Source organism: Clarias gariepinus, chromosome 9, assembly GCF_024256425.1.
Source record: "Clarias gariepinus isolate MV-2021 ecotype Netherlands chromosome 9, CGAR_prim_01v2, whole genome shotgun sequence".
NCBI classification, from domain to species: Eukaryota; Metazoa; Chordata; class Actinopteri; order Siluriformes; family Clariidae; genus Clarias; species Clarias gariepinus.
Window position 1 is genome coordinate 29,710,413 of NC_071108.1, and position 26,307 is coordinate 29,736,719.

General features: G+C 36.2%; 2 protein-coding genes across 2 annotated transcripts; one reads left to right on the top strand and one right to left on the bottom strand.

Moving 5' to 3' along the window:
• Positions 1 to 1,801: 1,801 nt before the first annotated feature.
• Positions 1,802 to 6,223, bottom strand: nkx6.3 (NK6 homeobox 3). Its single transcript, XM_053504605.1, has 3 exons — positions 5,317 to 6,223; positions 4,353 to 4,525; positions 1,802 to 2,417 (listed from the first exon to the last, which is right to left on the bottom strand). Exons 1-3 carry the CDS (start codon positions 5,726 to 5,728, stop codon positions 2,190 to 2,192), a joined length of 813 nt encoding a protein of 270 aa, XP_053360580.1. The 5' UTR covers positions 5,729 to 6,223; the 3' UTR covers positions 1,802 to 2,189.
• A 10,289-nt stretch (positions 6,224 to 16,512) lies between these two features.
• LOC128530434 (G2/M phase-specific E3 ubiquitin-protein ligase-like) lies at positions 16,513 to 24,613 on the top strand. Its single transcript, XM_053504387.1, has 10 exons — positions 16,513 to 16,621; positions 16,790 to 16,859; positions 18,754 to 19,224; positions 19,396 to 19,524; positions 20,532 to 20,686; positions 22,004 to 22,215; positions 22,467 to 22,734; positions 22,828 to 22,988; positions 23,529 to 23,767; positions 23,985 to 24,613. The coding sequence occupies exons 2-10, from the start codon at positions 16,856 to 16,858 to the stop codon at positions 24,233 to 24,235; spliced, it is 1,890 nt and encodes a 629-aa protein (XP_053360362.1). The 5' UTR covers positions 16,513 to 16,621; positions 16,790 to 16,855; the 3' UTR covers positions 24,236 to 24,613.
• Positions 24,614 to 26,307: the final 1,694 nt, after the last annotated feature.

Below are 26,307 nucleotides of genomic sequence, written 5' to 3' on the forward strand. Positions count from 1 at the left end.
CAGTACAGTGATGAGTGTTTTTAGCTGCAGTAAAGAATTTAAATGGTGCAAACATTTTAAGAAGGTCATACGTCTGGAACGCTTGATCCTTGAAAATCAACAGATCACTCGAAAACATCTATTGCATACTTTTACAGGAACTTAGTTACAGTCTTTACCTCGTTCCAAGCCATTTCTACATGTTTGGCCTATGAAAGGAGTTCCTGGGAGGCCAACATTTCAGACATGAAGCAGGCAGTCTGTTATTCTGCACAATCAAAAGTCCCAATTTGACGTAAACACCACTAATTCTATTTTTGAGGTTACATGCTGTATTGCATATTTTACCTTACAGTGTCAAGAAAAGACGGCGAACCACATCAAATGTCAGCTGTGTGCTGCAGTACATTTTGTAAATTAGTCTGCAAATTTACCTCGTAGACAACAAGGAATGACACCATAAACAATCATATTTCTAATACACTGTCACCTGTACATATTAATTCCCGTTCATGTTTTCTAATGCTCGGCTGTGAATAATGTGTTTACTCGCCGCATTACTGCAGCAGGTGTTATTGAGGCAAACACAGATAGCTTTATGTTGCCTTATCAGTAAGAGGGTGTTACTGCACAACTTACAGATACAGCGTTTTATTTATCGTCATACTGACATCCCTTCCAACAATGGTGTAATACGTCTTTGTTCCCTTCTGTGACTATGAGCTTTGCTCCAAAAGTCTGGGGAAATGATTTAAAGAAGTTTTCAGAAAATGGTGTACAACTTTGGATAATGTATGTGATTTGATGCGCTTTAAAATAAGTTTTGAAACTTTCGAGTCAGAAATTAAGTCTCGATATAGGATCAGAAGCTAAATGAGCAACGTATACAGTACATGGATTCTATTGTTATCTTTCTCTAAATTGTCAATGGTATAGCTACTAATTATATTATTCTAAAAAAATATTCTATTCTATTCTAATTTGTTCTAAAATGATGTATGCAAAAAGAAAAAAAACATGACAGAGCTTCCTGTTATAGCAAAATAGTCCAAGATGTGGTGGTTTCACTTGTTCACTTGTTTCTTGACAAATGAATAATACGTCACCCTATCACTTATGTTATAGCAGCTGTAAAACGTCACTGCATTATAGGAGTTTGGATTTTTCTCTCTCTCTCTCTCTCTCTTTGTGTTGTAAGGTCATAAGACCAAACAAAACCTACAGCTTGTTATATCGTGGTGTCTATAAATAGATAGGAAGAAAGTCAGTACAGAAAATGTTTGTTAAAAAGTTGCATATGGTCTTATATTTGGACTTTTCTTTGGGATTAATAAAGTATCTATCTATCCATCCATCCATCCATCCATCGATATAATTGTAAACAAATTATTTTTTACTAATCAACACTGCTTCTTATCAGGCCACACCAAACTGTATTCCTCATTGTGACACAATAAACATCAACAACAACAACACCTTTATTGCACTGGTATATATTTATTAAACATCGACATGGTAGCTTACCCGAGTAGTGCCGAACATTTTCTCTTGTGTGTCAAGTTCAATAAATAAAGAGCATTTTGGAAATTATATACAGAAAAGCTTAAATCTGCTGATGCTGCAGGTTTAAGAAAGTGAAAATGCACAAATACAGTGCTGTGCAAAAGTCTCAAGTCTATTGCCCCAGACTTGCCCCAGACTTTCTTTTAGTTTATATGCAGTTTTGAATAGTGAATAGTTCTCCCGGCCTTCTGAAGCACTTATCTGCTCTCATTTGCAGTACAGTCCATGTACCTGGCCGGTTTCAGAAGAATGCTTTTTTTTTTTTTTTTTTTTTTTTGGTTTGTTTGTTAAACCACACAGCAATCTATGAATCATTCAAGCAAAAAACATCTAACTTAAGGCATGAATCAGTGAGAAACAGGTGCAGATGATCAGGTCGGTGGTTAGTACTGTATACTAGTGATCAGACGAGAGGGGAAATGAGGCTGCTGCTGAGGTTGGTACATAAACAGGCTATTACAGCAAAATATTGTTCCCATTTAATTTAATATGAAGAAATGGTATTGAGAGTGGCTCAAGACTTTTGCACAGTACTGTATGTAAATGTGTGTGCGTATCTTTTACTATTGAGCATGTAAACATTATGGCATATACACTTCCAGATGTGTGTGTGTATGGATGTGTGTGTGTGTGTGTGTGTGTGTGTGTCAGACATGATGTGGCCCCAGGCGTAAAACTGAGAACGATCTGCGGTGTTTGCGCAGCAGCAGGCGGATCTTCTCGTCGTCCGAGTCGGGGTCGAGAGGTTTGTTGTACTCCTCGTCCTCGAGCTCGGTGTCTGAGGCGCCCTGTCTCTCGGTCCTGGACGCTTGAGTGGAGCTCGGCTCGGACGCGCTCTTCTTACGCCACTTAGTGCGCCGGTTCTGAAACCACACCTGTGGGGGAAACGTGTGTGGATCGCAGCAGAGCGTCACATCATGACCATATTCAGAGTCTACATACTGTAGTAAGTGTGATGCTCAAATCTCCAGAATAACAAAGCAGATGGAACCTATATGTGTACAGTGACCTTAAAGCTGTCTTATTCTAGTCTTGATGATATTCTACTTTATGTACTTATTTAATTCTGGTTAACTGTATCCCATTAATGTGGTTCCACAGTCATCTTTTTAAATTGAGATTATTTTCTGTTCTATTTTATATAAATATACTAATTTTGATGAATTAAAAAATATTCTACATAAACTTATTACATATATTATTTTGTGGTCCATTTTTTTATTATGTTTTGTCCAATTCTATTAATTCTTTTAAATAAAATGTTTAAATCTTACATTTTTGTTCTTTTATATTTAAAAACACATTTTCGGTTTTATTGAAAATAGTTCTAACTATAAACTTTTTTTACTCCACAGCAAATTGCTCATTATTTTTTCTCTCGGAATGTAAAACACACATTTAGTTTAATTCTATTGACCTCTATTTCATATAAACTTGCACTTCTAAAACCCTTTACCCTAAAAAAAAACTTGTAGTCTATCCGGGGTTGAGAGTTCGATTCCCACCTCGGCTCTGTGTGTGTGTGTGTGTGTTCTTCTCATGCTTGGTGGGTTTCCTCCAGGTGCTCTGGTTTCCTCCCACAATGCAAAGACATGCAGGTTAGGCTAACTGGTATGTCCAAATTGCCTGTGGTGTGTGAGTGTGTGTTCTTGTGTGGTCTGCGATAGATTGGTGCCCTTTCTAGTGTGTACCCGGCTCCATGCCCAGAGTCCCCTGGGATAAGTGTTAAGTATTAGATTCAGAGTGAGCAGGTACGACTCTATTCTGATCTCTTTTATTTCAAGTGTAATATATTTAAAATATACTTTAAAAACCATTGAATTAAATGTATTTCTCTCTCATGTATTATCTCCCTTATTTCTATTCAGCTCGATTCAATATAATGGAAATTACTTTTTGAAAATTATATTTAATAATTTTTTTTTTAATCATTTAATTATTTATAGTTCTGTCCAAAATTCTGTTCTGTTGTATTGTAATCCTCACTTTTTATTGTTTAATGAATCTCTTTGTCATTTCTGTTCTATTCTGTTGATTTATATTTTGATTTTTTATTAAATTAATTCCCTTTTAAAATTCTATTCTAGTCTATTCGGTTGTACGATGGATTTCAAATTCGATTTATTTGTATTTTTAAAATACCTTTTGTTCTATTGTGGTATATTTCAATTTTAACTGAATGTCATCTTATTACTCTTATTAAATACTTAATTTTAATAGACATTTTAAATATATTCTGTAGTAGTCCATCATATTTAGTGCTGTTCTATTCTGTTGTAATCTACATTTGTTTTATTCTAATCTACTGTTTTTAATCTGTTATTATTTACTTCCATGTTGTAATCCACTGTAGCGCAAAAGACTCTTTTAAAATCTATTTGATCATGATTCCCTTACACATGGTTCTGTTGTAATATCACTTTAATCTGTTTGTTTAAATCAATTATAATCTTTCCTTTCTATTACAGAGCTGCCCTTTTATTCCTATTTTTCAATAATATACTTACTGTATATACTAATAATTCTATTCTTCTTCATTCTGTTCTCTTCTGTTATGTTGCAATCTGCTTTCTTTAAAAGTTAATTTAAACAGTTCAATTATTTAGATCTATTTAATTTATCTTAAGTACACATTTGCCAATATGACTCTACAGTATATAAATTTGATGTGTGTAACAAAGTCCTTCATAAATAAGGCAACATAAAGAAGCAAACTGTATTTATGGACCACAGAATCTGAAGGATAATGTGTGAATTTATTCAGCATGTTTTCTTCTCATGCATTATTAGTGTGTGTATGGTTTTCTTACTTTGACCTGTGACTCGGTCATGCCCAGTGAGTACGCCAGTCTCGCTCTCTCTGGTCCCGCTAGGTATTTGGTCTGCTCGAAGGTTTTCTCCAGGGCGAAGATCTGATGCCCGCTGAAAGTGGGCCGTGTGTGTTTCTTTCTGCCCACTGTCTCACCGGGATGCCCACTGTCTACTGAAAAAAAAAAAAAAAAAAGAACTACAGATCTGACTAACGCTTACACGTTTGTATTTTTGATTTACTTGAGCACAGTTACACAAATTAGTTACACAAATGTAGTAAAGGTGTGAGTCATCAATTTGTACATTAAATGTACATGATATTAGAATATCTTCATCAATTCAAAATAATTAAGTGAGCATTGAGTCAATCAGGGGTTCATGTCTATTATCAAATTAATTATGAATGGAAAAAAAACCAAGTTTGCTATAAGAACTTAAAAATTTGATATATTTTGTAGTATGTTACAATGGGCCTTTTGTATTAAGTGTATTTATAATTGCTTGAATAAAGATGTCTAAAATTGTATACATTCTGTTTTTTTGATGCATTTTAATAAACTGCTGAACATTCTTATTAACACAAGGTCCAAATGTTCAAACATTATTTATTCAAATAATTAGTAACATTACATATATTCATAATAATCTGAGCAAATCAGTGACATAAATTAAACATTAATTAAAACAATATTACAATTTTTGTGGGGTGCAATTATTTATAGCAATGTATTATTCATTTAGTAATTAGATTTTATTATATATACTTTTAAAAAAATTATTTATTATGTTAGATACATGTCATTTTTTATACATATAAAGAAAACCTGATGAGTAAACTTTCTTCAAAAAAAAAAATGCTCACGTTACTTTAGATTTTTTTTATCTGATAATAAATTTTGTATATTAGAGGTTCAGTGGATAAAGATCTTACTAATTCAATAATATGTTGCTGAGTTTTCTTACTGTTGCTGCACTGTTGTCTTCCTCCTCTCCAGTCGTAGCCTCCCTCCACCCAGCAGCTGGTGCGTCCCTTTATGCCTGGGCACTCGCTAGGTTTTGGAAAAGCACTCAAAGTTGTTGGGGTGTAATCCCGGTTATAATACACCCCTGGAGTGGGCACGGTGCCACTGAAACCCCCCATGCTGGAATATCCTGAGAGCAGCGCGGTGTTGGCCGGGCCACCCATTACAGACCGGCTCAGGATGTCACTGATCCCATGTGGTGTGCCCGCCTGCAGCTGGGCATTCAGGTTTCCAGGTGCGAGCTTGTAGAAGCTGTTGGGCATAGAGTACTGGCACACGGGTGCCTTGATATCTGTTGGGAACTGATTCAAACCGTTGTTGAAGAGGAAAGACCCAGACAGGTTGGGCTCCATGGGAACCAGCGCGTGTCCTACGTCTTTGTCCGATAACGATGGATCCAGGGTGAATATTTAATATTTAATGGCCGGGAGGATCTCACATCCAAGGCCAGCTTTGGTGTGATCCACTTTGGGAATGCCCTCCAGAACAAGACGAAGATCTTCCTGAAGTTATTTCTTAAGTCAGTTCGAGCTGTCGAATTTCTCCTCCTCAACTTTCACCTGTTTTGTTCCATACTTTGTGCTGCAACTCCAAAGTCAACACCATGCGTCTGGCCACCTTTAACCCAGTCCTACTCCCTGCAGAGAAATTGCCCTCAAAGTCTGCTTCTCGCTCTCTGATTATAAAAACAAGCTACCTTGCACAGATGTGGCACTCTCTTGATAATGATGACCAGCGTTGGTCTGCTGGGCCTGGACTGGACAAGGCTGCAGCGTGCACAGAGCCTGATTGGCCAACGTGCAGGACGCCAGCTCTGGATTGGTTGGTGGCAGATTAATGTCTTTTTGAACTGGCAGGGTGGGAATAAGTGAGTTTTTGATGGCCTCCCTGCCCTGTGTGTGGAGCAGCAGTTACACAGCGGAGTGGAAAGAGATTGCACTTTAGGAGCCTGTCATGGTCGTTGGTTTGATTTTGATTGCAGAATTGTGAGCTACAAATAGTGACTTAATGAAGAATTGGTAGAAGAGCTTTTACACTGAGCTGGTTATTCTGCTATATGACATGTTGAACAACACAGGGATTTCTGCTTCAATTTTTCCTTGAGGTTTATGATGGAAAAGACAGACAGACAGACAGACAGACAGACAGATAGATAGATAGATAGATAGATAGATAGATAGATAGATAGATAGATAGATAGATAGATTATGCAAAACATAAAACCCAATTTCACATCAAAAAGAAGAAATATATGGAAGGAAAAAAATGACTTTGCTTTTTTATATTGTTTTATTTATTTATTTATTTATTTATTTATTTACACCTACAGTATACTCAAATGAGTAAAATGAATAATTTAGAATAACATTTTATTTCATATTTTTTTCTTGTCTTTTTATATATTTTATCGCTTCTTTTTTCCATCTCTCACTTTTAAATACATTAATATAATTTTCTCTTTTCATCCCCCTCTATTGAAAGAGACACTAAAAGCCAATACAAATATTAGCTTAGATAGATAGATAGATAGATAGATAGATAGATAGATAGATAGATAGATAGATACCAAACTGACAGTTACTTTAAATTTCACATGACAAAAGCACAACACCATCCACTTACAAGATCCCAAGCCTGACCTCACATTAACACATAACCCACAGAAGTGTCTTTGGCCAGTAGGGGACACCAGTCTCACAATAAGTACAATGATCCTGGTGCATTTAAAAGATATGATTAAGATGTTCTTTCACAGACTCTGTAAAATCCAGTTGAGAATAAAATAAAAATTAAATTACAGAAATGAATTTACAGATACTACTGATGACATTTTACAGACGAGTATCGTATCGAGTGTGTTTGTATTCTCTCCTCGATCGCCTCTTTGAACTACATCATGTGTTTGTGTGGTAAGACCAAGGACAGGTTCACAGGAAAGATAGCAAAAAAGAATAATAATAATTTAAGTAGATTGTAAAGAATTTAGACACAGTCCCAATCAAAGTGTGCATTAGTTAAGATCAAAGCTCTATTGGTATGTAGGTGTAGTAAAATGATAATGGATTTATCCTGTTCCTCATTTTCACTTAAAAAGTAAAGATATCATTGCCTGTATAAATGTTTGATGCACTTACCCAAGACAACAGTCGCGATGGCCAAAAGTATTAAGACAAAAATTCTATTCAGTGGTTTAATGACATTCTCAAATTTAAATGTTTCAAAAATGACAATCAGATAAATAGGTGGATATAAGTAATAAATAATAAATAATATATTTATTTATAGTTTAAAATTGTTTTCTTAGACTGTTGTAGTTGAAGTAGATATTGGGATAGCTAAACCTTTCAGAAAAGTAAAAAAAAAAAAAAAAAGGAGAATTTAAACTCACGGACACTACGGACAATTCCACGCTCATATACCTTCACATCTACACTACATGTTTACGTTTACATTCTGGATCATTGCACAAAGAACACTTTAATAACCATTGCACAAAGACACTTTTTCTATGCATATTTGCACACCATTATATTTCTATTTGTACAGCATATTTCTATTTTCAGTTTCTATTTTTAGTTCTATTTTTCCTAGTTAAATTGTATTTATTTTATTTTTTTCTATCGTATTTCTTTTATTCATATTTATTACTTATTATAAGCTTTAATTCTCTGTTTAAGGTCACTGGCGGTCGTGTAAGCATTTCACTACATTTCGTATTGTGTATGACTGTGTATGTGACAAATAAAATTTGAATTTAAATTTGAATTTGAACTCCCAAATAGGATTTTTTTTTAAGTCCTCTGAGATAGGGCTAAATAAGATGGCTGTGTAATTGGTCTTTCTAAACACACACTCATTAAGCATCAATTAGCTGATGAGCTTTTCCTTGTGCTTAATTATTGCAATCAATGCACAAGGCCTATGAACACCATGGAAACAAAAGGACTTTATTTCACTGTTGCAGAAACCCACACACCGCTGGAGGGTGATAGCTGCCATTAAGACTCAATAGTTACAGTAAAGGTGCCAAAAGAAAAAAAAAACACCCAAAATGTTAATGTCGTGGGGTCTGGCCAGATGAAGCCCACAAAGCGAATGAAATTTGGGAAGATGGAAGAATCTAAAGGCCAGCTCAACAAATCACCACGCTGATGCAAAAACCTTAAACAGGTAACAAGCTTCTCAAGAACGACGGTTACAGAGATGTGGTTCTTGGCATTATTGAAGGTGAAATCATACATGCCCTGCACAGAATTCAAGGTGTTGTAGGAAATGGTGGTTCCACACTTGTACACTTGTGGTGAAGTGTGCCGTTTCCTGGAAATGTTTATTTTGGATATCAGCCCTGTTACTGAGTAGAAGGGAGGATCCTCACTGGTAGAGCCAGTAGTGATTGACAACCTGACACGTTGTGAAACAAAGACGCCTATAAGTCACTAGTTAAATCGGAAACCGAAAGATTTGTCTGGTAGATGAACAACTCACTCTTACCCAACTCTTACCAAACCAAAGCCAGACTTGAGATCCACCCCCTAAAAGCAGAGCTTCCAAGAGCTTCTCTCCACAATAGAAAATGAGCTTCTTCCTCTTCTTGCCCTTCAGCCTATTTATGATTTAGGTAATATATCCTGCATATTCATAATTTATTTACAAATAATGTAAGCTAAATTTGTAATGTATTTGCTGTTGATCAGAGAAGAGGTTCAAGGCTTTTTTATTGTGTTATTGTGCTGTTTTTGAGTCCAGAATCACATTCATTTCTTTCCAAGATCTTGTATTAATGATGAGAGAGAAAGTAAGTAAGAAAAAAATCTCAGTGGGGTTCTGGACTCTGTGGTGGCCACTTTATGTGTGAAAATGATGTGTTTCATTCTACCGAAATCACGTTTTTACCGTTTGAGCACGATAAATCCTGGCATCGTTATGCCGGTGCAATTATGGAAGAAAAAAAAATCCATAGATTGGAAAAATCTGGTCATTCAGGTTTTCAGCTGACCTTGTTTTTTGGGCTCAAGACCGAGCCTAGACCGGATTAACTGAAGCAACCTACAGGATCAGAACTCTGCCCGCAAAAGCATTTGGATAGTATACACTAGACATGATGGGTGCATCACTTCATCCTCCACTCTACTTACACCCAGCCCTCTGGAACAGATAAATCTGTGGACTCAGCAGAACACATGCCCTTTATCCAATGCTCCACAATAAATTCTTCATGCTACCTAACTAATAAAAGATTTTGCTAGTGGGCATAAAGCATTTTTTTCCCCACTAAACCTTACTGATAAGTGGTGTTATTAAGGCTACACAGCTGTTTAGTCCCAACCTCTTGAGCTCTCTTCGCATCCCATCATGCTCATTCAGGATGTTTTTCTGACCTTACTTGTTTATTAAAAATAATAACTGATCCTTTCAGATTTTAATAATGTGTTGGATAGTTCTTAACCTAATTTTAGCAATCTCGCTAGTTGCTTTCTTTGCTTGATGCAGGACAATAATTTGACCCTTACATAGTAACATCCTTCTGCCGGCTGAACTATATTATACTCCCTGCAGTAACTATAGAATAGAAGACTCTTAACTATTTCCTTAAAATCCAGGTGGTGACTTTTTTGGCCGGGCGATGAATGTTACCTTGACACTTTTGGCCACTGAGTACCACTTAACAACAGTGTCTGTACTTGTTTTATAGTAAATGAATATGGCTGCACTAGGGACTGGAACCCTGATCTCCTTTTCAAACTAACTTAGATGGGGTGAATTAAATTGGTTTGGGAATATGTCTACACAATGCGTATTAAGATCATTGCTTAAACCATTTTTAGCATATCATCCATACTTTTATAGGCTACTATGAGGAACCTTCAAGTCAACTCGGGCTAAATGCAGTCTGATCGTGGCTTTGGTGTACTGAGAAAACTTTCTACCTTAATGTTATACAAGAGCTATCAAAAGTACTGGTTTGACTTGAACCCCCCTTATAGATCTAGTAATAAATCTAATAATAATAATAATAATAATATACTGCATCTTTAATACTTTATCAATGGATTGTAGTTTTCTAGAAATACAGATACAGAATTACATTTATTAACCAAATACAGTATGTATTTGATTTTATTAACAGTCAGGCCTAAAAAATTAAAAAGTTTTGGTTTTGTGAGATGAATCCTCTGTCCACTATCTAAATAGCAATATCATGCTCTTTATCTAAATTCCTTGTAAAGAATCTTGGCACTAAGTTCCTCAATCTTCATCCACAGCTCTGTTTTATATTCCATTCACTCCACAAGAAGATTACAATTTTTATACATTTATTGATTTCTATCTAGGTTAATGAATACATTATGTCAATTTACATATAATTTAACCCAAATACATTCCCCTGTGGTTACTAAGATGCAATATTTCAAATGTGCATACTGGGAAATTTTTTTGAATCACTTAAATGGCTGATGTAACCTGGTTGTAAACACCTCATGCTTTGATTCATCCATTTATTCATGTTTCATGTCTTCTGTATATTCAATCTATTTTCTAATATATACAGTCATGTGTAAAAGTTAGTGCCCCCTCTTTCAATTCTATTTGTGTGTGTGTGTGTGTGTGTGTGTCCAAAAAAACTCCCTAACTTTCTTTATTAGATGTATGACTTTGACTCTGATGTCCACTAGGGGGTCCACTAGTATGTACAGTATGTGTTTGCGTGTGTGTCTGTGTGACGAACAATATACTGTATGATTTATTGCGCCATTATTCATTTCACAAAAATGAAGTTAAAAAAATGGATTTAAGGGGTACTGTATCAGTCCTTAATTAATTGACCATCAGCAGGTGTGCAGACCTCTATAAAAGGAGATGTTCTGGTAGTTTGCTAGTCTGGAGCATTCAGGTGTGTTAACACAATGCAAAGAGGGAAAGACATAAGCAATAGTCTAAGAGAAGCAACTGCTGCTGCATATCAACCTGGAAACTGGTTATAAAACCATTTCCAAACTATTTGGAGATAAATATTCTACAGTTAGAAGGGTTATACACCTGAAAAGTGAAAAGCATTAAGATAGCTGCCAATCTTCCCAGGAGTGGATGTCACAGCTCATTCACCCTAAGATAAAAAAAAAAAAACAAGAGCTAGATCTGACACCCTACAGGCTTCACTGAGCATGTTAAATAAAAATGTCTATGTCAGCACAATTAGAAGAAGGCTGAACCAGGGTTGTCAGGAGAAACCTCTTCTGTTTAAGAAGAACCAGGAAGCATGACTGAAGTTCGCAAAATCGCGTCTGAACAAAACACAAGGTGGGACAGATGAGACCAAAGTGTGAAATGCCCAGCATTTTTGCAAAAAACACCTTACAACCACTGTTGAACACAGTAATAAGGGGGAAATGCTTTGGGCTTGTTTTTGCAGTCAAAAGTTTCAAGTTTCCAGTTAATTTACATCAGAATGGCTGACTAATAAAAGAATTAATGTTTTGGAAACGCCTAGACGAAGTCCAGACCTCAACCTAATTGAAATGCTGTGATGGAACCTTAACATCCTTAACTGGAGCAATGGGCCAAAATGGGCCAAAATTCCTCTACAATGATGTCAGAGAGTGATAAAGTCATATATGACTTTATATGATATACGGGAAATTATTACTTTAAGTTATTGCTGCTAAAGGTACAAGCTAGTGGATCATGAAAACGCTTAGTATTGCCAAAATCTTTTTTTTTCATTTGGCTTCTTGTTAAATAAGGAAAGACACAGTAAAAAAAAAATATATATATATATATATATATGCTTTTTTTATTTTTTTATTTATTTTTTTTATGACTGAGGTTGTAGTTGTCTAATACTGAGACCTGTTTTTATGAGATGGTTTTTATTATGCTTTCACACAAAAATAACTTAATTCACTTTTACACATGCCTGTTGGCATAAACAAACTCAATAAATGTCAGTTTTAGGTGCTAGCATGCATCGAAAAGTTTGTCAAAGCTTAGTTTGAAACTAGAGTATAGAGTTTCAACCTGGGATCTGTATTACTTCTGTTTATTACAAATGTGATATGTTAAATGAATAAAACAACAAATGAATAAAATGCATGTAAGGACACATACACACACAGTACAAAGCACATACAGCAAATCTAGTCCGAAAGTACTTATGTAACAAACTGAAGCAGTTTGACTTGTTTTAGAGGCAGTACTGGAAGGGTCAGATTTACAAATCCCAAATCCCCAGTCATCATATCATACCTCACAATTCCTTTCACATCTCTTACATTTCTTGGAAACCACCTAACAAAATGTTGGTCTGCCATTTCATGTTGGTTGCAGCATCAATTCGGCTCACTAATGTGGACGGTGAGCAAGATCTAGCCTGTCTGGTCTGATCCCACTGAAGAGCTACTGTAGCACAAACTAGAATAATAAACATAAACCGAAGCTTGAATAAAATAAGACTTAAAATTGCTCAACTTTTTTCTTTGGGTTTATTTGAAGTCATGAATCTATTGGAATTGTCCCAAAAACAATCACTGCACTAAAGAAGATAATAGTTATTACATGGAACACTATCAGTTCTGAAACATTAGGAAATAATTCAGAGGCTGTCAAGTCTGAAATGTATACTTTTAATTAAATGTTTGCCTATGATTTTCAGATTCCTTAAAGTTTAGGATGCTTCATAAACACACTTTGACTGGTGCTTTTCCAGAATTGTGCATAAAAATATATATGAAAAGATATTATACTACGTACATCGTACCATCACCATCAAGCATTTTTTGACTTCCTAAATAAACCCGTCTGAAATCACACACCAATCCAACCACCTTCATACTTTTTGCATATTTGTTGCATTTAAATGATTAAGGTTTTTTTGTTTTACATCATCAATTTTAATATTAAACAAAGGTAACCTGAGTAAATACAAAAATGCATTTTTTAAAAGTACAATTTCATTTACTGAAGGAAAAAAAACTGTCCAAACATACCTGCCCCAATGTGAACCCCCCCCCCCCCCTTTGCTAAATCATGCGCTAAATTTTAATTGCCACATCCAGGCTTGATTACTGCCAGCCCTGTTGAATCAAGAAATCACTTAAATAGAACCTGTCTGACTAAGAAAGCACACCAAAAGATCAAGAAAAAAAAAAAAAGCAGAAATTCAGGAACAGATGAGAAACAAAGTAATTGTCCTATCAGTTTCGAAAGGTTTCCAAGGCCATTTCTAAGGCTTTGGAACTCCAGTGACCCACGGTGAAAGACATTATCCACAAAAGGAGTAAACTTAGAACAGTGGTGAACCTTCCCAGAAGTGTCTGGCCTACTGAAATTACTCCAAAAGCACAATGACTAATCCAGAAACTCATAAAGGATCCCAGAACAACATCTAAAGAATTGCAGGCCTTACTTGCCTCAGTTAAAAATCAGTGTTCATGATTTAACAATAAGAAAAAGACTGGGCAAAAATGGTATCCATGGGCCAGATCCATGGCGAAAGCCGCTGCTGACCAAAAAGAACACAAAGTCTCGTCTTATATTTGCCAAAATCATCTTGATTATCCCCATAATTAGGCAAATATTCTGTTAACTGATGGAGACAAATGTTTAATGTTTTGGAAGGTGTTTGTCTTGTTATATTTGCCATAAAACTAGTACAGCAATTCATGAAAAGAAGATCATACCAACAGTCTAACATGGCGATGAGTGTCATGGTCTGAAGCTGGATGACTTTCCTTGTTCTACCAGAACATCCTGAAAGAGAATGTCTGGCCATCAGTTCATAAACTCAAGCTCACTTGAGTTATGCAGCAGGACAATAATCCAAAACAAGTCCACCTCTAAATGGCTCAAAAAAAAAAAAAGAAAGAAAAAAAAAGGTTTTGGAGTGGCCTAGTCAAAGTCCAGCCCTAAATCCCATTGCATGACCTTAAACTTGTGTTCATGCTTGAAAACCCTCCAATGTGGCTAAATGAAAACAATTTTAAAAGAAAAGTGGGCCAAAATTCCTTATGTGAAAGACTCATTGCCAGTTATCGCAAATGCCTGATTGCAGTTGCACTCCAGTTATTTGGTTTAGGGGCAGTTATTTTTTCACACAGGACCAGGTAGGTTTGGACAGCTCTTTTTCTTTAATAAATGAAATCGTCATTTAAAAACTTAATTTTGTATTTACTCAGGCTATCTTTGTGTATTATATAATTTTTTGGGATGATCTGAATTATTAAAAGATGACACATATGCAAAAAAAAAAAATTAAACATCAGGAAGTAAATACTTTTTCACAGCACAGAAGTTAACAAATTAAAGCTTTTGGGCTTGTTTTAAAAATACTTCACATAAAACCCTTTCACACGACTAACATTTCTTGGAAACCAAATGTAATCAAAACGTTAGTCGGTTATTTCACGGTGGCTGGAGCAACAATAACTGATTTTCCAGACGGCAGGGATTAAATTCAGATGCCTCTTGAAATAGACTCACAGATGAAAGGTAAGTAATGACTGCTGCATAATTACATGTACTACAAGTGAATGATAATTACATTCATAAATTCACTGGACAATATGCATATGTTAAATAGAAAGCTTCTGTCAGAAACACAATATTATAATCATTATACTCCTGATAATTTTGAATATTATGGTATATGGAGTAGGGTTCAGAATTTTTATAGCAGGTTTATTGAGCTATATTGCTAATATTGAGTGATGGATTGTCCAGGGTGTACCCTGCCTTGTGAACAGAGTATTCTAGGATAGGCTCCGACCCTGTAACTGGATAAGCGCTATAAAAGAGGGGGAAGAAATAAAAATATATATAGGTATGTATCTGATGCTGATGTCCACTAGGGGGCTCCCAAAAGTGACTCAGCCATGAACAATTTAATTTAACTACATTTAATTTAATTACATTTAAATACATTAAAAAACATATTATTAATGCTCCTCTTTCTTGTGGTTGCCAAAAAATAATGGCTGAATAAACTTGAGTTGTTTATAATAAACAGGTCATACTTACATCTTCTCTTAGGTTTCTTACAAGCCACTTCAATTAAAGTTAAATCCAAAAAACAGCTCTTAACATTGGAGAAGATGATGTATTCCCAAAATAATTTATTTCCAGCTTTTGCTAAATGCATGGAGGTATGAAAGGCAATACATGCTAACTGTTTATAGTTGTAAAAGTACAAGGATGTTCAAGTCAAACCTGGAATCGTGATGAAATTGCTTGTAAATTAATTGTAAAATTTAATGACATTTACGAAAGACCTCAGGAACAGTATGGATAGCTACAGTAAAACATTTGAATGGGGTTAATATTTGAAATAGACCTCAGGAACAGTATGGATAGCTACAGTAAAACATTTGAATGGTGTTAATGTTTAAAATAAGGTTGTGCCTTCGTGAATGGCGATCCCGGCCGAGGTAGCTTGAAGCCCAGTGCAGTCATTCCTATGTACAATTAGCAAGTGGAACACCTGATCCTTAAAAATTTTTGCATAATTTGTCCATAAGTTTTGGAAGAGACGGATCTGAACGGTACATACAATCATTCACCATCACCACCTGCACATTAAATCTCGCTTCAAATTTTTCACATGCTTTGGCCATTAAAAGAGTTCCTGGGGGGGGGGCCTGGGAACCTTTTAAATTTCAGTAAATATTTTAAAGCTTCTATTTTTCACTCAACATGTTATAGTTATTAAATTTTATATTGTGGTAAAGCAGAAAAAGAATGTAAAATAATAGTGCTCTAATAGATTACTGTATTATAGATTATTGACTTAAATACTGCATATCTGTTCTAGTATCTTTTAAACAGCTATAATGCTTGGGGGTTTTTTGGATTATAAGAAATTGCACAATGTTTTCCTTATCAAAATATCTTTTTCCATGGAAAAACCTGGTTTGTTGTGAATGCTGGAGATCTAGAAAGATAATATCTTATCTTTTTTAGATCACAATCCAAGCAATACAGATTACATTCTAAATTTATACTTGTTTTTCAACCACAAGCGCCCAGCCAAGTTTTGATGCCAGAGATTTCTCCAGGAGTGTGACAGTTGAATAGAAGTTTAGGTACGTGTTTGGACTTGTCTTCCATGACGTGTAATTTTGGGCATAGTCCCCTGTAGGTTCTCAGGTTAGGAATTTGTGTACGGAAAGAAAAACCTAATGTTTAGCAGACAAAGCCTTGGTAAGCCTAACATCTTGGAATATCCAGGCAAGTCGGTGACTTCATTCTTGATGGTGAGGAATTTCGGTTTTGCAACTGCCTTTAGTCCAGCCTCCTGTTTCTTGTTACTTTCTGTTGTCAAGAATAAATGTCTGACACAGGTGGACCGGTTTAAATGCGGCTTTGCATTCTCATGGAAAACACAGGCACATAGAACATCAGGATTGTTTTTTTTTCTTTAGTGGGGACTGGTCCTGTACATGTTCAGTGGTGTGTGACAGTTTCGAAACTTGACGGGAAAGGAAGAAATGAGTGAGTATACTTAAATTACACACCACGTCCTGCTGAACTTTAATCAGAGCAGATAATATGAGTAATATAAGAAGCGTGTATGTATTCATGAAGTATGTACAGTATGTAACAAAATCTTGAAGTGCACATTTGATGTAGTTTTTTAAGTAAATCCTGTTTAAATAGCTTTTCTTAGTGGAGTCCAGACAAGGCGTTGTTGTTTTCCCTCCAATATTGCTTCTCCCATGTAATTAAATAAAAACAATAATGTAAATAAAAACAATAACCTGTAATGTTCTAGCTTACAACCACATTAGCACAACCACTACATTGTTTAGGTAGGTCTATTACAACTGTGGAAAAATAATAATAATTCAGACACAAATGCTAACTTTGCTAACAAGCCTATTGCAGGCTACATCTGATACCATGTAGCATCCACTTTCAAACTTTTTTAAAATAATTTTTGTACATTATATTGCTACTATAGATTAGTGGTATTTATATTTACCTCAAATCAAGACAACAGCAAGACAAACAAGAGAAAGTTTTTTGTTGAGCTAAAATGTGCTAATGTTGCTAGCTAGGAACAGACTCTAATCAAATTCAAATTTTATCCGTCACATACACAGTCATACACAGTAGCCTATGATATGAAGTGACATGCTTAGCATGATTAGTGTTAGCATGATTAGTGTTAGCATGATTAGTGTTAGCATAATTAGTGTTAGCATGATTAGTGTTAGCAGGGTTAGTGATGTTGGCCTTTCTGACTGGGGACTTTATAACCTACTTTTCCTCTAGAAAACACATTAGGGGAAAAACTCAGATACAAAATAAGCAAACAACAATGTTTGCTGAAGAAGGAAGGGGATTTTGTAGCTGATATTAGCATGCTGATGATAATGCTAATTTTGATTGGAAACCATCTGAGGGGAAATTTTAATGTTGGAAAACGGGGAACAATCTCTTAATTAGTGAGTGTTTAAAAATTATTTAATAAACTGTGTCCCTGGGGGAAAAAATGGCATCCATGGGACAGGTCTAAGGTGAAAGTCAAAAAGAACACAAAAGCTTGTTTCACATTTGTCAAACCATTTCGATTTTTCCCAAGTGTTTTAGGCAAATATTCTGTGAATAGATTCTGCTCTGAACTTTTTGGAAGGTGTGTATCCCGTTATAAAACATCAGGTGTAGAAAATTATATAAAGAGCATCATAGACAAAGCACTTTTGTAAGTCACTCTGGGTACGAGCATTGGCCAAACGCCTGAACGTAAATGGTGGTAGTAGTTTGAAGGTCTAGGGCTGATTTCCAGCTTCAGGACATGGATGACCTACAGTATGGATGATGTTTGATGGAATCATGAATTCTGCGCTCTACGAGAATATCTTGAAGGAAATTGTCCAGCCATCAGTTCGTGACCTCAATCCTAAGTGCACTTGGGTTTAAAAAAACATTAAGATTGAGATCCTTTAAAAGGCCATTCATGAAAGCCCTCCAATGTGGCTGAATTAAAACAATTCTGCAAAGAAAAGTGGTTCAAAATTTCTTCGCATCCATGTGAAAGATTCAGCCAGTTATCACAAACACGTGATTGCAGTTATTGCAAGGGTGGCAAAACCAGTTATCAGGATTAGATTACATTTCACATAGGACAAGGCAGGTTCGGACAGATTTGTACCCTTAATAAATAAAATCCTCATTTAAAAACAGCATTTTATATTTATTTTGGTTATCTTTGTGTAATATTAAAATTAGTTTGACGATCTCAATCACTTAATGGTGACAAATAAGCAAATGATAATAATAAATTAGAAAGGCACTGTATCTTTTTCACCTAACACAGTCAACTTATGGTCCACATAATTTCCCCTGTGTATGTTTCTGATGCTTTGTATTCATTTACTTTCAGATAAACATAGTCGCACGTGTGGCCACCGCTGCCTGGGCCCCATGAAATTTCTTTCCAAAGTGGAAGGGAACGCAGGGTTGATCGCCTCGAGGGACATCTCATCCCGCGCAGACCGACTTGCTTTCCTGTGCCGTCCAGTTAAAGTGAACGAGAAGGTCAGAATACGAATCGAAAACAGGTCCTCGTCAAATGATGGTCACAGAGCTATCGGGATCGGGTTTACAAATGACTCGCCGCTAAACGGTACACAAGGCCCGAGGAACAGCCGCCAATCCTGCCTGGTACCTCTTCCTGAGAACTTGTGCCTGCCAGGAGCAGAAATCGAGTTCTGGATCAACTATGCGTTATTTGTGATTATCCGGGCAAGCGATAAGACAAAATACTACATGAAAGCAGAAGGACTAGATATCAAGGAGCAGCTATTCGTTTTCTTGGATTTTTGCGGAAGCCTAAGCACAGTTCGTCTTTTGGGTAATTAGAGTAAACACTCAGAAAAAAACCATTTCCTATGTAATACCATATTTAGTATACTTCTTATAAATATTATTATTAAGAAGAAGAAAAAGAAGAGTAATTTAACATTAAAACATTTTTTGTTTACTTTAATGTTTGTTTGTTTTTTTGTTTGATATTATGATACAGGTTCAAGAAAAAAGAGTCGCACATCTTGCTCTGATCTTTCATCATGCATGTCTAAAGAAACAAAAGAGCAAGCACTTGAAGAGAACTTTCTTAACCTCAGTCTCATCTGTGATGATTATGCAAACTCAGGTGGGTTTACTCATTCTCTTTACTCCCTATTCTGTGCAGTACCATGGGAACTTGGGCCATAAGGCAGGGTATACCCTGGATGAGATGCCAATCGATTTCAGTGCACAAAAGCATACATGCACTCACTCACACACACACACACACACACACACACACACACACTCGCTAAGGGCAATTTAAACACGCCAATTATAAAAATATATGCATGGTCAAGGTGAAGCTTTGTGTTTGTTGTACGGCTTCATATATGCAACTATTTATTTTTCAGAAAGTAGTTTGCCAATTCCAGAATGCTTATGGAAGCAATATTAGGCAATGGAACCACTGGTACTTGATGGATAATGTACTTCCCATCTCATGCACTGTTATACTGTTTTTAATTGCACTTTATTTCACCTACCACAGGATTGGCCATATTAAATACACTTCATATATAGAAACAAAACCATAAATAATAACTAAGATGATTTCATAAAGTTTAAATCTAGTGGGCGAATGCCAAATGGTGGGCAAATCAGCACTCTCTCAACAGTCATGTACAGACGAGTCAATCCGGGACATTTACTGTATAAGCTCACACAAGTGGAAGACGCGTAGAGCACTTTCCATCGAATGTCTTATGCCGTCCCCAGTGTTGTGCGAGCACTGGTTTGAAAAGGTGTTATTTCCACCTTGGTTGGTAGGTGTTGCATTAATGGGTGGAAGGAAAAGGGTAGAAATTGGACATGAATAAATTAGGGAGAAAATCAAGAGGGGGGGGGGGGGGGTGAATCTGGCGGAAGACGCATTCAGCATTCAACATTGCTTGAACAAATCTGGCTGAAATTCATGCTTAAAATGTAACAAATAAATAATAATAATAATAGTAATAATAAATAGACGTAATGTCAAAGGTTAATTCCATTTACAACTATTTTGTTGGACATGTCCTGATAAGTGACAGCTGTGAGAGCCTTTGTTATAAACCCATTCCTGAGATGTATTTGATTGTGTCTTTTGTTTTTCAGACGAAACAGATGTTTTCACAGAAGCGCCACCATGGCAAGCAAGTTACTCACCATTACACACTCATCCAGCAGTATCTTCTCAAAGATCAGGTCCAGCCACACACAGACAGACTGCAGTCGACAGTCTTTTAAAGAGCAGGCGTCAGTCTTCAACGGTAATGATTATTAAAATGTGTGAAGTGGTCTAGAAAAAAACAGATGTCACTTTGTCTAAAAAATGAGATAAAAGATTGGTTTTAGATTTTTTCTGGAATCTTGAATGTTAAACTTCTGTAAAATTCATGTTTTCTAAAGATGCAGGTAAACAAACCTGGTGGTTAAAAAACGGTGTCACAGCATGAATGCCATGTTTTGATGTGGTTTTGACAGATAGTCGTCTGCTAAGACGAAACTGATAACTCAGCTTGTAAACAGAGACGGACTGTCAGTATGCCAAAGACACTCCTACATGTATTTTCCTTTTAACTTTTGGAAGTAAACAAGATTGTAAAAAATGCTATTTATTCAATTTTCAGTTGCCACACGCGCAAACATATTCCCCGTGAAGAGGAAGTGTAGCTTGCAGAACTACTGGACGTAAATATCAAAATTTAAGAAAGCAACATATTTACGTTACTGTGCAAAAGTTTTATGCACCATATTACCTTTAGTGCATATTTTTTTAAATATATGTTTATCATGTTTGCATTATTATGTACAAAATCAATTAGATTTCAATACCTTAAAATGTATAAATAAATAAGTAGTGTTTGATACAGATTTGTATAGTTTTATAAGTTAGGTTTTACTGAGCATGCTGGACAATTTGAGTTTTACTGATAACTTTATCACACTTTCCCCTTTCCATTTTCATGCAAATTTTAAGTTTCCATTAAAATAACTGTAAATATATAAATCTGTTATATAATATATTGTTTTCTTTATATGCATGCAAATATTCTTTTATAATGTTATTAATTTATTAATCTTAAAGTTATGTTTAAAAATCTTTAATGTTTTGTATATAATAATGCATAGATAATAAACATGGTGTGTAAAACTTATAAATACATTCGAGTCAGACCAGAACTTGTGATGAAATTACTTAAAAACTAAGGCGTCAAGACCGACTGACTTCTAGCAAAGTACGGTGATGAGACTCTTATCCACAGAAAAAAATTTGAATGGTGCAAAAGTTGTAGAGAAGTGTCCGTGAAATTCCGATCTCGGCCGCAGTGGCTCGAACCCACTGCAGTCATTCCCATAAATATTCTGCGAGGAGAGCGACTGACCCTTGAAAATTGACAGATAACAATAAAAAAGTTCTTGTTTTGCTGGGACGCTATTTAAGACATATTTTAAGTGCTGTACTGTATCCTAAGGGTTTAACATTAGTATTAGAACATTAGTACATTACCACTGTGCAACACAGGTGTGACATTGAGCAGTAGTTTTACAAAGCATGTGTTTTGTATTTACTCAATTATCACTAGGAGGAGATGGATGTGACGTATTTGCTGAGAGCGTTTAGGCAGCAATACCTCAGCTCAAATGAGGTGCATGTGACCGTCTGGAGGAACAAGCTTCTAAAGAGTGCGGTTGATGCTCTATCCAACAGGAACTTCTGCTGGACTAAAACACCTTTGATTAAGTTTGCTGGCGAGGAGGCTTTTGATAACGGAGGCCCGAGAAGGGAGTTTTTTAGGTAGGCTTTAATGAAAATCTTTGGTCTTCCTTTCTAGTGGTAGTAAACTGGCCAATCTTGGATGTGTCTAAGCTTATGCATGTGGAAGTTGGCGGATAGCGTTTTCTGCTTGTGTGCGAAAGGGCGAATTGGGGGAAAAAATTACTGGACTGGGAAATAAATTCGATGTGAATTTTGCCTACTTGTATAATAAGTGGCATGCCGATAAAATATTTCTCATTTTGCTGTTTCTCCTAATGCATTGCTTTCAGACTCCTGATGATCGAGGTGCAAAGAAATCTGGGTATTTTTGAGGGAAACCCAAAACACTTGCTCTTCACTTATGACCAGATTGCTTTACAGCAGCATAAATACAAGCAAGCTGGGAAGCTTGTAGCTTGGTCTATAATTCATGGTGGACCAGGACTCAAATGTCTAGACGCTCGTCTTTACCAGCTCATGTGTGGTGTAGAAATGGATCTGGCTGATTTTGACTGGCGCCTCATACCAGATGCCGACGTCCAAAGCAAAGCACAGAAAGTATGCTTCTGTCTGCAACTATTTATATATCCCTTTATTCATGTTGTTTATCTGAAAACAAATGCCCAATCCTTATCTCCTGTGTCTTCTCAGATCTTATCTTGCACAACATTTGAACACCTCCGTGCTCTGCAAAGAGAGTTAGGAGACTGGATCTGTGACTGTGGATTTCCGGGGATTTATGGACCAAACATTTGCGTCCAAGACGTTCCTAAGATTTACTCCTACATCGTGAAGCACTACATTTATCTCAGGTAATGTATAGAAAGCGCCAGTTTAAGTCATTTTCTGGGTAATGTCCTGCCAGTTTAGTCTTAGCCTTTGTCTTTCTTATAAATAAAATTCTTAGTAAATCAGTGTATGCATGCTGCCTGGAATGCAGCCGTGCCAGAGAATAGCATTTCTTATCTTAACGTGAGCAGTGAAGCTTTCTACTTTTTGTAACATTTACAGAATTTTAGTCGGAATAATAAGTCCTTTCTTCTTTTTGTGTGGCATAAACTTTAAGAAAGAGAGAGTGAGAGCAGGGCTGCAGTAAAAAAAGACAGTTTATAGATGCTTTAGCATAAGTATTTACAGGAACTAACCTGTTTTATGGAAGTTCCACCACATTTAAATATTAACTATAAAAAAATTTCACATGTCCTACAATAATGATTCACGTGTCTTTGCAATAAATGTAAAATTGTAATAATTGCCAAAACTATGTTCTAAAGAAACAGTAAAACATTTCAGGACAAACTGTTACTGTATAAGAAATGCATATATAAGAGGTTTATATTTATTTTCTTCAGGGTGTCGAATATGATCAGCCAGTTCACCGAAGGCCTGAACTCTTGTGGAAATCTGTGGGATCTAATAAAGACCAACTGGATCGATTTCCTTCCTTTTTTTAATAAAACGAGCGAACGGATTTCACGTTCGTCTTTCAGAGCCCTGTTTAAAATCAGCTGGAGTCCAGAAGGCACCAAAAGGAGAGAAGAGGAAGAGGAAACCATCTACTCCTGGGAGCTGGTGTTAAAGATGATCGAGGGTGAGCGACATTTTCTCCAGATCTCTTTGATGTTTTTCTATGGTGATTTATCTAGCATATTAGTTATTACAGTAAACCAGCCCCAAAGCTTTGAAGGAAGCCAGGAAATTTAATGATGTCATATTTGGCTTCATCCTAACAGTCACATGCACATTGTTCTAATTGCGCGCACACCAGATTTAATACAATATACTATGTTTGCTTGACTTTTCCATAGACAAAGAATCAGAGCTACGTTTCAAAGACCTGCTTGTTTATATCACGGGGGCAGATGAGGTTCCGGTGTTGGGATTCCCTGAAAAACTCAGCATCCACTTTTACCAACCTGAAAGGAAAGGCTTTCGTCTACCATACACATCAACTTGCATGATGGGACTTTTTCTTCAACGAGGTGTCAGGAGTCATGTAGAGCTCAACAAAATGCTGCTGAGAGCAGTCAGAGACTCGACAGGATTTGGACAATCATAAGACTGTACAAGATTTACACTTGTAAATAAAAAAATTAAAAATGTTTTGTGGAGCAGTTGGAGTGACCTCGGAAAACTTCCCTTTTTGAGAGAGGAACTTGATGCTGCTGAGAGCAGCAAAGGGTTTGCAAAGATTTGGTAAAATCATAAGACTGTATTACAAGGGAAAACACCATTATTTTAGTGAAACAGAAAGTAAAAATGGCTCAGGTTTGTTTTTGTTACATAAAGCATAAACAGATTGATATGATTTGAACTGAAGTGTCAATGTAAAAATGTAATATAATGTACATGTATAAATATGTTTCCACAGTATTTATGACTAACTTGTCTAAACAATCAATATTTTCTGAAATTACACATTTTGCATAAAAGTTATACAGACCCCTGAATATGCCTAGACTTTTATTATACAGAGTAAATCAAAATATTTTTTCAGGATGAGAAAAAGAGCTTCAGCTCATTCCCTGTTGTTTCTGATTAAAAAAACAACAACTTTTATTTAGGGTAAACCATCAGATTTATAAACTATACTTGGATATTAATGGTTAACATTTAAAACAATAATTTTTTGTCCAAAAAAAAAAAAAAGCATGAAGGCAAAATACAAAGGCAAGTTTAATTATGTTTTTAACTCTTGTGCCCTAATTGAGAGGGCACCAACATAAAAAAGGAAATCCTACAATGCATCGACAGTACAATAACAGATGAAAATAATCTATGGCAAGAGGTGTGTGTGGCCTGCCAACATGTAGCATCGTTTTAATTTTAACAGCCTGTTGCAGGAAATTAGTCCTGACCCTGCTGGCAGTTTGGCAATCATGTGTTACTTGTAAATTACAACTCCGGGGTGTGCTGTTGTTAATTCAAGGACATGACGCACGCAGAAAGTGCTTAAAGTCAGAAATTAATAACGTCCGTAAAGGCTGCAAGTCAAACCTGGATTTTTTGTTTGTGCAGTTGAGCAGAATACGGTTACGAAAGTGAAAACCACCTTTATTTCTCTATAATGGAGAAGACATGTGGAAGTGGCTTGGAGCGAGGACTGGATGGAGGGACGTGGCAATAAGTCCCAGTCGAGTTCCTGTAATGTGCAAGTGGTGCGGCGGGCAGTATGAGGTCGTGCAAAAACAGCTGATGAAACCAGGCTGTCTATTAAAGGAAAGGGCCATTATAGATTAGGAGTTCATGGAAGGCCGGATATTCGGACATGAAGCAGGCAGTCTAATTAAGGATGCTGAGAAAACTTTCTACCTTGGTAGATGGTATCCAAGCATTAATAAAACCCTTGGATGAGTGCAGTGACAACATAGAGAGTTTTTCCTCTCTGTGTTGTATAAATGCTAAACCGTTGCCTTTTACCGCAGCTATTTATCGTAATAATGTAGGAACGGGAAAATCACAAAAATTTCATTTGACATGTAATTATGTACTGTAGGCTGATGAATGGAAAGCAGGCACACGTGAAGATGTACAATCGAGTAACCATTTTCAAGATCATGTGAGCAAGCTAAAAAAAAAGCTAAAATGCTAAAATGTGTGTGAAAAGCACAAGTGAAAATAAATGAATCACATAAAACACAAAAAGGATTTGTTTCCCACACAAAGGCTGAGAACATGAAGAAGTAGCGGTCTTGTTTCTCCAGAGCCCAAATGTTTGGGCTAGATTCATGTCTTTGGTGTGGCATTTGAGAAGAATTGGGAGTGGAAACTTTGCCCAAACCTGGCAACCCTTGCGAAAGTTGGGAAACTCGCTGTAGGGCTCGTGGTGTTTCTAAAACTGACCCCAAACAGGCCGCTAGACTGTATGCTGGATGACTGTATGATGCCAACTCTTAGGAGGTTAACGCTGAAAATTCACTATATACTGTAGCAGCCTATAATAGATCGAGTCAAGTGATAAGAGACTTGCAACCTAATAGTTTTTTTTATTCCTCGACTTTCAACTTGGAACTGTGCTAGATACATCACATGAGTAGTCACATTCCCTAAATCTGATATGTTTATGATGTTTATGAGGAAGTTAAGTCACACTGATGAAATGCAGTGGCAATTCCAAGGGTATACTAAGAA